At 46.4% G+C, this 16,543-nt stretch overlaps 1 protein-coding gene across 1 annotated transcript; it reads right to left on the minus strand.

Moving 5' to 3' along the window:
• Nucleotides 1–2,342: 2,342 nt before the first annotated feature.
• Nucleotides 2,343–10,152, minus strand: LOC135805238 (uncharacterized). The gene is made up of 2 exons (XM_065319253.1): nt 8,526–10,152; nt 2,343–4,662 (listed from the first exon to the last, which is right to left on the minus strand). Exons 1-2 carry the CDS (start codon nt 10,090–10,092, stop codon nt 3,077–3,079), a joined length of 3,153 nt encoding a protein of 1,050 aa, XP_065175325.1. The 5' UTR covers nt 10,093–10,152; the 3' UTR covers nt 2,343–3,076.
• Nucleotides 10,153–16,543: the final 6,391 nt, after the last annotated feature.

Consider the following 16,543-nt stretch of genomic DNA (forward strand, 5'->3'; position numbering starts at 1 on the left):
GAAACGTCACGTTTCCCTTAAAAGGGCAAGACGACAAGTAGCGAGGGCAAAACCAGCGCTGCTGGAGGTCCAAGCCAGAGCACCTGGCTGCTTTGCGGGCAACAATACTATACCATTAGCTGTGTATGTGTGTGTGCGCACGTGTGTGTGTGCGCATTTCTGGGTGTGTGTGCGTGTTTGTGTGTGTGCGCGCGCGCGTGCATGTGTGCGAGCGTGCAAGTGTGCGCGTGTTTGTGTGTGTGCGCGTGCATGTGTGTGCGCGCGTGCATGTATGTGACATCATCTTATATCGGTAGTTATCTGTGGATTACTATGTTCTGCGGTGGACTGCGACAGCACACATTATGTGCCAAGATGTGCACCTGGTGATTTGGAACTGTGTTATGTTTAGTTGAAAATAAGCAATGACAGAAATGATAGCTTTTGGTGCTGTATGAGTGTGTTAGGAAATCAATAGCCAATTCCAACCTCTTGCATTGGCCGTCACGTTGGATAGGATCAGCGCGTGCATTTACAACAGTGGTGACGTACTTCATATTGTACTACCGTAATGTCACATTAGCTTCAGTGTTCATATCATTATAATACTAGAGTATTCTACGTATTCACTACTATTCAGTAATCGAGTGGTTATTACTTTTGAAATATACTTCACTCACCAATTCATTGCTCGCTATTATCTACTTGGTCCGCCCAGTTAAAATTGGCGCTTATCTTCACACTTGTCTCAGGAAAGAAATACGAATATTTGAAGCAAGCCACGATCACAAAGCACTATATACATGATTATTTACATGTCAGTAAGCAACTCAGTCGAAAATTCAAGCAAGTTACACATCCTCCTCGCCACTATCGTCGCTGGAGGAAGAGCTCAAAATGTACGATCCGGACAGCTGCTGCGCGGGTCGTTTCATAGCTTGTTCCACTTCTCCTCGTCTCGAATCACGCTCAAAGGCAGTGCGTGCCTGTCACCTTCCCATCAGAAGATGAGTGAGACTGCCCGCATGTTGACTGTAAGTGTTATCCCCGTTCGTCGCAATAATGCGACTTTGTTTGAGACAAAAAGGCAACGCCATATCAGTGTCCTTAATGCTGCAACGAAGCTGTTGAGTCATCCATGGTCGCCGACCTGGGCGAGACTGGTGTGTACGTGTTGGTGCAAAGTTAGTACAGTAAAAGTATGCTGTGTTGATAAGCGAGTGATGCCAATGCGACCAGAGGTCTGACATTGATAACTGCGGAATTTCCTCAGCTGGTGGCAAAAGCTGCATTGAGCCCAGGGCTTATTTCAGTGCGACGACGCGATCAGGGTTCCAGTTCCAGCGCCAAGTTTCGACGTGTTGCTGGATTGCGGGTGCTTGTGGTGGGCATGCAAGGGACACATGTCCTCCGACGAGTACATGATCTGACGCTCCGACAGGAGGATATGATGTGACAGATAGGTCTTCTTCTGGTACGTTGGAGATGACTACGTCGAGGCAGGACTTCAAATTGCCTTTGGAAATACAGATAGGAAAAGACAGGTGCTGGTTTAATCCGGCAGTGTTCAGTGGGTAGCTCAGCAGGTCGCCAACTCTATCAGTGGGAAGCCATGAGGTGTGTTTGCGTTCATGCCTCCTACCAATAGAAACGGAGAGTTCATATTGCAGAGACCTAGACGGGGCAACAGACATACGACGACCCCAAGGACGACCACGTCTGAGATGGATCGACGTTGTCAAGAAAGACTTACAATGCATTAATCTGTCGCTTCTGGATGCTGTGCAATCTGCTTCTGATAGAGCTGCTTGGCTCAAAATTGTTAACAGATGCGTTGACCTCATGCAATGAGTGAAATGCGCACTGTCATTATTATTATTATTATTATTAGACAGGGCTCCAGTTGTTGGCAGAATGTGTACGGATCTGTGCTTGAAGGAACGTAGAAGCATCCAACTGTGAGTAATACATTCGATAGAACAAATTCAAGCCAAAGCCTTTCGAAGTTGTTCATCGTGATGATTGTTTTGTGTTTGTGTGGGATGGATGAGTGAACATACACGGCGACTCCTCCGCCTCTACAGTGCTGCCGATCGTGCCTATAAAGGGAGTAGTCGGGGAGTTCGTGTAGGGAGTCTGGCTTATTAAGGGGATTTGCCCAATTCACCCCTCATCAGTTGAGCTTGAGTAGGCTGAGGAAGATTGTGCCTGAAGAGCACCACTTATGTTGCTCTCCAAGCACAAACATCAGCAGGGATACCAACGTACAGAGACGCTCCGTTTCCAGCGCGACAAACACCTCGTGAACACCAGATAGCAGCGTGAGTCAGTGTCGCTCCAACGGTCCTAAGCGTTTGTTCAGCACCATCATGAGCGACATAACGGGAAAGCTGGGACAACAACTTTTTTTACGGAAGAACAAGAAGACTGAAAAGGCAAGACTGAAAACTCACTAATTACGTATGCTCATCTCACGCATGTATGCTAAACAAGAGACAGTTTGGGGAATATCATTATACAGAAAAGAAATATAATGTCATCGCTTTACAACACCCACCCCTCGATGACATTCTACAAAATCAGTACATGGAATAAACCAACACCACGTTCCGCATGCACAGTAGCAACATGTAGCAAAAGGAAACACAGAAAATGGAAGACCCACAAATGAACTAGCAAATCAAGTGAAAACTCGGCAAACCCAAAATGCGACTACGGTAAAGTACTATACGCGAGGCAAGAGACATTGGTAATGTCATCATTCAGAAAACCAATGCATAGTTCTACAACAAAATGCCCTGAACATAGGCTGTTTTGCAATTATATATAAATCAAAGACGTGAATGGTTGCTAGCGGAGGGTGATAGGATGGGTGCAGCAGCAAATGCAGTTTAGGCCAGGATACTACTTGTACACACACACACTTGTCAGATCATTCTTTTGCTCAAATTCCACACAGTGCACGCCAGCACAGAAATCATGTTTCCAAAAACGTACACCCCTATAACCGCATTTCCTGGCCCTGTTATCTTCTGATTTGGTGCTCCTGCCGACATTGTTCGAACTGGACATGCTGGTCCAATAGAGCAGTGCCTGTTTAGTGGCATCCACTGGCAGGTTTGGTTTGCCTCTCGATATTCGCCTTGTGGGTACGCACATGCCGGTTGCGGCTGGAGGACTGTGAGAATGCCTGTTCACAGCCCGGGATAGTGCACTTGTATGGTTTCTCTCCTGTGTGTGTTCTCTTGTGTTTGGTTAGTGCTGTTTGTTCATAAAAACGTGAGTCGCATCTGTCGCATTGATACGGCTTCTCCCCGGTGTGTTTTCGGACGTGCACAGTTAGACTACGCTTCTGCGAGAAGGCTTGTCCACACTCTGTGCAACGATATAGCTTCTCCCCGGTGTGCACTGTCAAGTGTGTTTTGAGCGATGACGAGAAACTCCTTTTGCATTCCTGGCAGACTCGTTTGGCTTTGGCAAATTTTTCAGGTTCTTTACTCGACGGCTGCTGTCCAAGTACGTTACTCGGTGGTAGTGGCTCGCTGAGGTCATGGTGATGCGGTGACATAACCTGCAGCCTGGGAATATGTGGTGGCTTGTGATGTTGTTGTCGTTGTTGTTGCTGTTGTAGGCCTCTTGCTGGTGACGGTGATAGCAACACATCACTACCACGCGATGTCGCAAACTCATCATGATGTAATCCTGTATTTACATCGGAGCGCATAGAGGTGGAGACTTTTGGCAGGTAGGGAAAGATTGCTGCATCACTCAAGCTGTCGAGTAGGTTAGGCTGAATGAGTGGTTCCGCCTGACCTGGGTTTAAGGAGAATGGTGTCGCTGAGTAATCAGGTTCTTTCATTGACGGCTGCTGCCCGAGTAAGGTGCTCTGTGGAAGTGGTTCACTGAGGTCGTGACGACGACTTGGTGGCATTTCCGGTAAACTTGGAATATAATATTGTCGTCCTTGCCTTGACGCGTCCATCGCATTCGTGTCACCAGTAGGCGCAAACACATCATGAGGGAATCCTATATTTCCAAATGAGCTGACGCCTATAAAAAATTGTGGCGGGAACGGAAAGAGTGCTGCATCACTCAAGCTGTTGGAATTATGCTGGTAATCCAGCATTAGGCTATGCGGAAGGATCGGTGCCGTCTGACCTTGGTGGAAGGAGAATGTTGTCGCTGGGTTTTCACGTTCTTTCATTGACGGCTGCTTTGCGAATACGTTACTCTGTGGTAGTGACTGGCTGAGGTCGTGTGGACTTGGTGGCAAGTCAAGTAAGCCGGCAATATTTGGCGGCTGGAGATGCTGTCGTCTTGGCTGTAAGGCTATTGCTGGCGCTGGTGCTGCCATCAACTTAATATCACCCAAAGGCGCAAACGCATCATGATGTACGAGTCGTGTGTTCACATTGTAGCCCATGCCCGTAGAGCCATCTGGCAAGGAGGGAAAAAGTACTCCATCAAACAAGTTGTCATAGTGCTCGTGATCCAGAAGCTGAAGATTTGCTGCCACCAAATTTGATAGGTAGGAGAATGGTGTCGATGCGCTGCGTGATTGGTCTTGTGGAACTAAAGCGTCGTGAGTGTGGGGGTTTGACGCTACACCACTCTGACTGAGTTGATCAAAGGTAAACTTGCTCATCCTGCTTGCGTTGCTATTGTCCATGGCAAAGACAAAAACTCACAAGGTGACACAGAAACAAAATGGAGAGGTTCTGAACAACGGTTGCAGTGAATAGGCATGAATCTGGGTGGTGGTACGAGTTAATAGGGAGTTGATGGTGATGAGATACGATGTTGAGGTGCAGGTGGGAATGTCTCTCAGTTAGTGGTTCTGGAGTTATGCAATGTTAGTGCTGCGGGTCGATACAGGTGAGAAATGGGAAATTGTTAGGGGTGTAGGTGTGTAGTCTAACCATAGGTGTTGGTGTTCGTGGACGATAGACGTTGCAAATGTGGCAAGTCATGCTCGATAAGATATGTGTGCCAGGGTGATGGTGTGCTGTATTAGTCTGCCATCAGCTGCAGACGGGTGAGAGGTTGTAATCTGGGCAAAAATTGAAGGGCTGTGATTGACATTTGAATAGAGATTCACGTGTGCAATGTGTTTGTGCATGCAGCATTGTGTAGTTTTTTTTTCATTTGGGGAGGGGGAGGGGTAGCCATCATGATAATCATACTCTTTGAGGTGTCGTTCGCTTGCTTCTTGCCATAATTCACACTGAACGCATCTCCTGCTTTATGCTAAGTCAGCACTCACATGCATGGTTATCTGCCAATCTGTGCAGTTTTCTACCTGAACAGTTGAGGTATTACTCTCGACATAACGTTAGGTTAGATTAGAGAGGTTCTGAAAAACGAAAATGCGTGCAAACCTTTGCTCTACATCATGAAGTGATTGAGTAACTTCGCACGAACTTTCGCAACTTTGTACTCGCCACTTGTACATGTTGTCTTGGTGGTATGGCAAGTAACCTGGAAATATGTGGCGACTGGATATGTTGTCTTCCTCGGTGTAAGACCATTGCTGGCTCTGGTGCTGATATCACATTACTGTAACTCAAAGGCGCAAACACATCATGATGTGCGGGTCATGCATTTACATTGGAGCTCTTGCATGTGGGAACAGCACGCCATCAACCTGAGACTTGTACCCTATTGACCATGACTTGTCACCTTTACCAATTCTACGTTCCACGCATACCAACACCTTTTGCCAGTCTGCACTCTGACCATTTCCTTTTTCTTGAGTGCATCGATCCTCAACACTTACCACCCACAACTTCAGAACCACTAACTGAGAAATATTCTCACCTGCATCTTACCACTGAATCTCATCACAATAAACTACTTTTAAACCATTTCTCACTCTATCAATCACCAAGAATCCTGCGTATTCACTACAATTGCTGGTCAGCATCTCAAAAAAAATTATTTTTCGACTTGTGTACTAATTCTTGGCCATGGACAATAGCCATGCACTCAGGATGAGCTATTTTGCCTTGGATCAACTCAGTCAGAGTAATGAAGCGGCAGGTACCTACCCTCATAACAGATTGGTTCAACCGAAGACCAATCACACTGTGCACGGACACCATTCTCCTACCTCCGAAGTACGACTGAATGCACCAATTAGGTCCCGGCGGATAATGCTGGAGAATTTGATGGATTCTGCCTTTCAATAAACTCGCATTCTGCTCCAAAAAGAGCACTAATAATGCTGGAATTCTGCTTCGGAAAATGGAAATAGAGGCATTTATTTTGTTGCAGATTGTTAACAGCATACATGTATTATGGAGTAAATTCTTTTTCTATTCATGCCGCAATTTTCTTTAATACACTGCATGCCGAGTGGCGCAGACACCACCGTACCTTTACATTTGCAAACCAACTCAGGGATCTTTTTAAAGACCCAGTGGCGTTTAAGAAGTATTTTGACCTTCTTTTTGGAATCTGTTGAGTTTCTCGATGATCTTGATAGTTCTTGTACTAAGCTTGAAGTTGACTTGGTGTTTGATTACTGTACTGCTTGATGTCTGGATTCCTATTTTTTTCTTTTCCTTTCTTTTCCTTTCCTTTCCACTTATCCCGTGATCGGCCCTCTTAAAAGTTGTGTGTATCACTGTTGAGGCATCCGATGGTAAATAAATAAATACTACTACAACTACTATTATGCAGCATAAGTCATGTTCTACGAAACAGAAGACAATAGAAGAACCACCGAATTATTGTTACTCAGCAGGCAAAGGCGCGGTAGGTGGTACTAGTCGCGAGGGCATTCCGAATTCTCACGAACATCCCATATTTTGAAACAATATGCTAGTCTTCGCAAGAATATGCTAGTTCTCGCAAGAATATGCTAGTTAGTTTTCTGCAAAACGTACGGGATTATGCTAGCGCAATGCTAGTTTCCAGAATGTGCTAAATATGATAGATATAATGTTAGCTGAATCCGCCGGGGCCTAGCACGAATCCTTCAGCCTAACTACTTGGTGCGGGATCACCCGCGCTATACTAGCAGGCTGCGTGACACACCACCCTTTCCGTCCTTGCCACGAGTCTCTACCGGCATTGACTCGATTGTAAATACAGAACTCGTACATCATCCATTACCTTGTATTGGCACATTTAGGGTACCCTGTAAGAAGGCCTTAGGCCTGTGGGGATTGCCCTATCAAAAATTTAGTAATAATATTAATAATAATAATAATCAAGATGCGTTTGCGTCTCCGGATGATAGTAATTTGATGGCAGCACCAGAGCTGCCTCTAGTGCATGTGTGCGTGTTTTTTCTTGCCTTTTACCCTATGCTGGTGTGTTTGTTTGAGGTTTATGAAGTTGACGAAAAATTGGTAGCAAAGAAAACGGAGGTTTGTGATGTTGGGCGGGAGATCGGGAGAGGTTTCAATACATAAAAAAATCGGGAGATCTTGTGGGTGATCGGGAGATTTGGAACCTCTACCAATGTCCATGGTGTTCTTTTTTGGGACCTCTTTCCACTCCGCTCATCAGCACCTAATCCCTTCCAATGTCGGAATTCCATTCACTCCCCCAATAGCTTAGTTCTACCCTGCGTTTTTCATTCACGCTACGGTCTGTTTTATATTTCTTATTTGGCTGCAGACAGATGGAATAGAGATCCATCTGATATTCGCACTGCTGCATTCTCTTTGCTATTTGGACATGCATTACTTCGTAGAGTACCGATACAGTCATATTGTGACGGAGTCACGGCCATTCGTACCCAGGGGCGCAGGACACAGAAGACAAGCACTCGTTTGTTTGCAATAACGTATTTGAACTAGGACATGACATGACGGGATACCAGGGACAATAACTCCACCGGAAGGAACAAAAAGACTCCAAAAGACAAAACTGAAGACTCAAAAATCACGAATGCTCATATAACGCATCTATGCGAGGCAATAGACAGTTTGGTGAATGTCATCATGCAGAAAAACAACACATCGTTCTACATCACCTGCCCCCTTGATGACATTCTAAAAAATCAGGACACGGAACAAACGAATACCACGTTCCACATGGACAACAGTCACATGTAGCAAAAGGAACCACAGCAAAAGAGAAAACCACAAACGAACCAGCAGACATTGTATCAAAACAAGCCAAAACTTAATGCTATTTTGTATCATATAAATCAAAGAAGTGATGGTTTTTGATCGCGGAGGGTGGAGGGATGTCTGCACCGGCAAATGCGTTTTTAGGCAAGTACGAGTACACGTGCATGTATGGCGGTCTGGGTGTGGCACCATATTTTGGAAGTTGAGGGTATGAAACGTACATACCCAAATAGTAGTACTGAAGGCACACACACGCACACATGTCAGATTCTTCTATTGCTCATATTCGGCACAGTGCGCCCCAGTGTGCAAAGCATGCCCCTGCCCATAATTGGAATAAATCTCACGTAACCTGAAACTTCTGTCGCTGGTATCTTCTTATTTGCTGCTCCTAGATCCTGCCGACATTGTTGTTTTTGAACTGGTGATGCGAGGGCAATAGTGCAGTGTCTGTTTAGTTGCATCCACTGGCAGGTTTGGTTTGCTTCTCCATATTGGCCTTGTGGCGACGCACATGGCAGTTGCGGTTGGAGGACTGTGAGAATGCCTGTTCACAGCCCGGGATAGTGCACTTGTATGGTTTCTCACCTGTGTGTGTTCTCTTGTGTCTGGTTAGTGTCGTTAGCTGAGAAAAACGTGAGTTGCATCTGTCGCAATGATATGGCTTCTCCCCGGTGTGTTTTCGGATGTGCACAGTTAGATTATGTTTCTGCGAGAAGGCTTGTCCACACTCTGTGCAACGATATGGCCTCTCCCCGGTGTGCACTGTCATGTGTCTTTTGAGCTGCGACGGAGAAGAGAAACTCCTTTTGCATTCCGGGCAGACTATTTTGGCTTTGGCAATTTTTTCAGGTTCATTAGTCCACGGCTGGTGTCCAAGTACGTTACTCGGTGGTAGTGGCTCGCTGAGGTCATGGTGATGCGGTGGCATTACCTGCAGGCTGGGAATATGTGGTGGCTTGTGATGTTGTTGTTGTCGTTGTTGTTGTTGTAGGCCCCTTGCTAGTGATGGTGATAGGAACACATCAATACCACACGATGGCGCGAAAACATCATGATTTAATCCTGTATTTACATCAGAGCGCATGGCGGTAGAGACTTTTGGCAGGTAGGGAAAGATTGCTGCATCACTCAAGCTGTTGGGTAGGTTAGGCTGAAGGAGTGGTTCCGCCGGACCTGGGATTAAGGAGAATGGTGTCGCTGAGTAATCAGGTTCTTGCATTGACGGCTGCTGCCCGAGTAAGGTGATCTGTGGAAGTGGCTCACTGAGGGCGTGACGGCGACTTGGTGGCATTTCCGGTAAACTTGGAATATGTTGTCGTCCTTGCCTTGACACGACCATCGCATTCGTGTCACCAGTAGGCGCAAACACATCATGAGGGAATCCTATATTTCCAAATGAGCTGACGCCTATAGAAACTTGTGGCGGGAACGGAAAAAGTGCTGCATCACTCAAACTGTTGGAATTATGCTGGTTATCCGGCATTAGGCTATGCGGAAGGGTCGGTGCCGTCTGACCTTGGTGAAAGGAGAATGTTGTCGCTGGGTTTTCAGGTTCCTTCATTGACGACTGCTTTCCGAATACGTTACTCTGTGGAAGTGACTGGCTGAGGTCGTGTGGACTTGGTGGCAAGTCAAGTAAGCCGGCAATATTTGGCGGCTGGAGATCCTGTCGTCCTGGCTGTAAGGCCATTGCTGGCGCTGGTGCTGCCATCAACTTACTATCACCGAAAGGCGCAAACGCATCATGATGTACGAGTCGTGTGTTCACATTGGATCCCATGCCCGTAGAGACTTCTGGCAAGGAGGGAAAAAGTACTTCATCAAACAAGTTGTCATAGTGCTGTTGATCCTGAAGCTGAAGATTTGCTGCCGCCAAATTTTGTAGGTAGGAGAATGGTGTCGATGCGCTGCGTGATTGGTCTTGTGAAACTAAAACGTCGTGAGCGTAGGGGTTTGACGCTACACCACTGTGACTGAGTTGATCAAAGGTAAACTGGCTCATCCTGCTTGCGTTGCTATTGTCCATGGCAAAGCCTAAAACTCACAAGGTCACACAGAAACAAAATGGAGAGGTTCTGAAACAACGGTTGCAGTGAATAGGCATGAATCTGGGTGGTGGTACGAGTTAATAGGGAGTTGATGGTGATGAGATACGATGTTGAGGTGCAGGTGGGAATGTCTCTCAGTTAGTGGTGCTGGAGTTATGCAATGTTAGTGCTGCGGGTAGATACAGGTGAGAAAGGGGAAATTGTTAGGGGTGTAGGTGTGTAGTATAACCATAGGTGTTGGTGTTCGTAGAAGATAGACGTTGCAAATGTGGCAAGTCATGCTCGATAGGATAGGTGTGTCAGGGTGATGGTGTGCTGTATTACTCTGCCATCAGCTGAAGGCGGGTGAGAAGTTGTAATCTGGGCTAAAATTGAAGGGCTGTGATTGAAATTAGAATAGAGATTCACGTGTGCAATGCGTTTGTGCGTGCAGCAATGTGTATTTTTTCATTTGGGGAGGGGGGAAGCCATAATGATAATCATACTCTTTGAGGTGTCGTTCGCTTGCTTCTTGCCATAATTCACACTGAACACATATCCTGTTTTAGGCTAAGTCAGCACTAACATGCATGGTTATCTGCCAATCTGTGCAGTTTTCTACCTGAAGAGTTGAGGTATTACTCTCGACATAACGTTAGGTTAGATTAGAGAGGTTCTCAAAAACGAAAATGCGTGCAAACCTTTGCTCTACATCATGAAGTGATAGAGTAACTTCGCACGAACTTTCGCAACTTTGTACTCGCCACTTGTACTTGTTGTCTTGGTGGTATTGCAAGTAACCTGGAAATATGTGGCGACTGGATATGTTGTCTTCCTCGGTGTAAGACCATTGCTGGCTCTGGTGCTGATATCACATTACTGTAACTCAAAGGCGCAAACACATCATTATGTGCGAGTCATGCATTTACATTGCAGCTCTTGCATGTGGAAACAGCACGCCATCAACCTGAAACTCTTACCCTATTGACCATGACTTGTCACTTTTGCCAATTCTACGTTCCATGCACACCAACACCTTTTGCCAGTCTGCAATCTGACCATTTACGTTTTCCCACCTGCATCGATCCTCAACACTTACCACCCACAACTTCAGCACCACTAACTGAGAAATATTCTCACCTGCATCTTACCACTGAATCTCATCACCATCATCTACTTTTAAACCACTTAAAAAAAACTCTATCAATCACCGAGAATCCTGCGTATTCACTACAATTGCTGGTCAGAATCTCAAATATTTCTTTATGTTTCGACTTGTGTAGTAATTCTTGGCCATGGACAATAGCCATGCACTCAGGATGAGCTATTTTGCCTTGGATCAACTCAGTCAGAGTAATGAAGCGGCAGGTACCTACCCTCATAACAGATTGGTTCAACCGAAGACCAATCACACTGTGCACGGACACCATTCTCCTACCTCCGAAGTACGACTGAATGCACCAATTAGGTCCCGGCGGATAATGCTGGAGAATTTGATGGATTCTGCTTTTCAATATACTCGCATTCTGCTCCAAAAAAGCACTGATAATCCTTGATTTCTGAATATACAAGAACCACAGAATTGTTATTACTCAGCAGTCAAAGGCGTGGTAGCTGGTAGTAGTCGGGAGGGCATTCCGCATTCTCACGAACATCCAATATTTTGCAGTAATACGCTAGTTTTTGCAAGAATATGCTAGTTCTCGCAAGAATATGCTAGTTCTCGCAAGAATATGCTACTTTTCGCAAATTATGTTAGTTAGTTTTCTGCAACACGTACGGGATTATGCTAGCGCAATGCTAGTTTCCAGAATGTGCTAAATATGCTAGATAATTATAATGTTAGCAATATCCGCTGGGGCCTAGCACCAATCCTTCAGCCTAACTATTTGATGCGGGATCACTGGGGCTATACTAGTGTAATGGGTAGCCGAGTGGTAGGCGCGGTGAAATCAACAAGAATTACTTTTATTCTACTTCTTTCAGGTACACACCTGAGATATAATTGTTAGTGAAAGAAGAAGCGGCAAAATAACTGACTTTCTCTCCGGTGCACACCTGGAGGTTGAATAGCTCGTTATTATCAAAATCTCATCTTCATCAAAACAGAAATGCGCAGCCGCTTTTATGCAGCAGACGCCGTACGCTTACATACGGAGATACACTAAATATACATCAGGCAAAGCTCCGTATTAGTTCCGTACTGCTTCCGTATTGGTCGGGCAGGGATACTACACCCTCCCTTCCTACAGATAATCACGCCCTCGTGATTTTCAAAAAATTAGTGAGGAGTTACGAACAACAGCGTCAACCGGAAGATGGCAAATTATATCGGAAATGATAACGTTTAGAGTAGACAGAAGAAATGAACTGATAACAAATCATAAAATAGAAGTAAAAGCACACCAGGTTCACACGATCTCACGGGGTCAAAAGGCAAAGAACTGTCCTCCAAATAGGACCTGAAACCACAGCACTCTTGCTGCACTACGCTGGCACAACCCGCCAGGAACATCGCAGTTCAAAAACCGAACTGAATACATTATAACTATAAGGGGCGTTGTCACACACATTGTCCCACGTTAGCTGGGTAAACCGTGGCTCACCATGATCAGACGCCTACCAAACTAAACTGGATTCACACACTCGCATAAAGGAAGACTGAAGAGAACAGGGAGACTGAAGGAAGACAGGAGAGAAAATGCCATACCTGGAATCAGCGTTAGTAACCACGGAGGCGGCTGGAGCTATGGCGGAGGGCGAGCCAGGTTTTATCGTCATCTTGGTTGAGCCGGTCACTCAGAGCGGCTAGCTCGGCGTCAGACAAATAACCTCCCTCCTCGTCTTGAATCGTGGTCTTCACATTGTCGATAGCATCGCTTTGCGCGACGTAAAGAGTGATGGTCTAGCCAGGAAGAGTGTTGACGAAAATCTGCTTCCCACCACGGAGGCGAAGTACCGAGTGAGCTCCTGCTTCCGACTGCGTGCCGGCGAAAATCAAACGCTGCTGGTCTTGGGGAATACCCTCCTCATCTTGGTCAGAAGCCTGCCTGTCGTCGTCCTCATCAGCTTCGCTATCACCACCGGTAGTATACATGTAGGTAGCGGGTCGCTTGGAATCGCCATCTGAGTCTCCAGTGTGTGCCGTGCGGAAAGAATGGTGATCCACGTTAGCACCCTGACTGTGCTGCAGATTAATAAGCATGGCCAAGCCCAGGAAGGCAAGAAACATGATTCTCATCTTGATTCGTCGCAGGGAGCTGCAGCGGGTTGAGCCATGGGGGTCTGGGGTCGAATCACGTTGTTTTATTTATTTTTTAAACACACCGCTGCCACCAATGTAATGGGTAGCCGAGTGGTAGGCGCAGTGAAATCAACAAGAATTACTTTTATTCTACTTCTTTCAGGTACACACCTGAGATATAATTGTTAGTGAAAGAAGAAGCGGCAAAATAACTGACTTTCTCTCCGGTGCACACCTGGAGGTTGAATAGCTCGTTATTATCAAAATCTCATCTTCATCAAAACAGAAATGCGCAGCCGCTTTTATGCAGCAGACGCCGTACGCTTACATACGGAGATACACTAAATATACATCAGGCAAAGCTCCGTATTAGTTCCGTACTGCTTCCGTATTGGTCGGGCAGGGATACTACACTAGCAGCCTGCATGACACATCCTTTCCGTCCTTGCCACAAGTCTCTACCGGCATTGACTCGATTGTAAATAAAGGACTCATACATCAAGATATGTTGGCGCCTCCGGATGATAGTAATTTGATGGCAGCACCAGAGCTGCCTCTAGTGCATGTGTGCGTGTTTTTTCTTGATATTTACCCTATGCTGGTGACTTTGTTTGAGGTTTATGAAGTTGACGAAAAATTGGTAGCAAAGAAAACGGAGGTTTTTGTTGTTGGGCGGGAGATCGGGAGATCGGGAGAGGTTCCAAAAACATCAAAAAATCGGGAGATCTTGTGGCTGATAGGGAGATTTGGAACCTCTACCAATGTCGATGGTGTCCTTTTTTGCGACCTCTTTGAACTCCGCTCTTCAGTACCTAATACCTTACAATGTCGATATTGCATTCACTCCCCCAATAGCTTATTTCTTTCCTGCGTTTTTCATTCACGCTACGGTCTGTTTTATCATTCTTATTTGGCTGAAGACAGATACAATAGAAATAGATATTCGGACTGCTGCATCCCCATTGCTATTTCGACATGCAGTACTTCGTAGAGTACCGATACATACTGTTACGATATCACGGCCATTCGTACTCAGGGGCGCAGGACACAGGAGACAAGCACTCGTTTGTTTGCATTAACGTATTTGAACTAGGACATGACGGGAAACCAGGGACAATAACTGCACTGGAAGGAACAAAAAGACTCAAAAAGACAGAACTGAAGACTCAAACATCACGAATGCTCTTATCACGCCTCTATGCGAGGCAATAGACAGTTTGGTGAATGTCATCATGCAGAAAACAACACATCGTTTTACAACACCTGCCCCCTTGATGACATTCCAAAAGATCAGTACACGGAACAAACGAACACCACGTTCCACATGCACAACAGTCACATGAAGCAAAAGGAACCACAGCAAAAGAGAAAAACCACAAACGAACCAGCTGACATTGTATCAAAACAAGCCAAAACTCTATGCTATTTTGTATCATATTAATCAAATAAGTGAGGGTTTTTTGATAGCGGAGGGTGGAGGGATGTCTGCACCGGCAAATGCATTTTTAGGCAAGTACGAGTACACGTGCATGTATGGCGGTCTGGGTGTGGCACCATATTTTTGGGAGTTGAGGGTACGAAACGTACATACCCAAATTGTACTACTGAAGGCACACACACACGCACACATGTCAGATTCTTCTATTGCTCATATTCGGCACAGTACGCCCCAGTGTGCAAAGCATGCCCCTGCCCATAATTGGAATTAATCTCACGTAAACTGAAACTTCTGTCGCTGGTTTCTTCTTATTTGCTGCTCCTGCCGACATTGTTGTTTTTGAACTGGTGATGCGGGAGTAATAGTGCACTGTCTGTTTAGTTGCATCCACTGGCAGGTTTGGTTTGCTTCTTGACATTCGCCTTGTGGGTACGCACATGCCGGTTGCGGTTGAAGGAGTGTGAGAATGCCTGTTCGCAGCCCGGGATAGTGCACCTGTATGGTTTCTCACCTGTGTGTGTTCTCTTGTGTCTGGTTAGTGCTGATTGTTCATAAAAATGTGAGTTGCATCTGTCGCAATGATGTGGCTTCCCCCCGGTGTGTTTTCGGATGTGCGCAGTTAGATAACGCTTATGCTTGAAGGCTTGTCCACACTCTGTGCAACGATATGGCTTCTCGCCGGTGTGCACTGTCATGTGTGTTTTGAGCTGCGACGGATAAGAGAAACTCCTTTTGCATTCCGGGCAGACTCGTTTGGCTTTGGCAAATTTTTCAGGTTCTTTACTCGACGGCTGCTGTTCAAGTACGTTACTCGGTGGTGGTGGCTCGCTGAGGTCATGGTGATGCGGTGGCATTACCTGCAGCCTGGGAATATGTGGTGGCTTGTGATGTTGTTGTTGTCGTTGTTGCTGTTGTAGGCCTCTTGCTAGTGATGGTGATAGCAACACATCACTACGACGGTGCCCTCAGTGGACACGGGAACGGAGTACAATGTCATGTACTCTGACGCAGAGGGTACTGAACTCCTGCCAGTCAAGAACTCCAAGCCTGTGTTCAGCACCATCACGGACGACTCTTGGAAGTTGGTCTCAGCAGGACCACCCAAGACCAAGCGCTCTGTCGCCTATGTGGGCAACATCTCCCCAGATTGCACAGAGGGCCGCCTGAAACAGTTCATCATGGACAGAAGCGAACAGGCAATGTCAGGCTCTTCCATGCCCGTGCATACCTGCAGTGTACATGTAGGAGAGAGTGGACGAGTATCAGCCAGAGTCACTGTAGATGCCACCTCCATGCCTATTGTGACCGCCCCCAACTTCTGGCCTAGGCCTTTGTACTGCCGACCGTGGCGCTTCTCCAAAAACTCTGGCGGAAACCGCAGCAGCAACAGCGAAAACAGCAGAAGCAGCAGCAACGACAACAGCAGCAGCGACAACAGCAGCAGCAGCAACAGCAGCAGCCGTAGCAGCGACAACAGCAGCAACAGCAGCAGCAGCGACAACAGCAGCAGCAACAGCAGCAGCACCGCAAAATCTTCCGCACCACAGGCAAACACCACTAGCAACGCAAGCAGTGCAGATGAAAGGGACAGTGAGGATGGAAGCTCTGCCGATGCAGGTACCTCGAGTCGAACTCCAGGGATGAAAGTTCGCTCCCACCAGCGAGATTCACCACCTGCAGACCAAGCAGCCAAGTACTCTGTCTCAGTTGGCAATGCGTTTGCACCCCTAAGCCGGTAATGACCAACAAAACCCTGAAACTGTTCGTA

Source organism: Sycon ciliatum, chromosome 1 (genome assembly GCF_964019385.1).
Source record: "Sycon ciliatum chromosome 1, ocSycCili1.1, whole genome shotgun sequence".
Classification (NCBI taxonomy): Eukaryota; Metazoa; Porifera; class Calcarea; order Leucosolenida; family Sycettidae; genus Sycon; species Sycon ciliatum.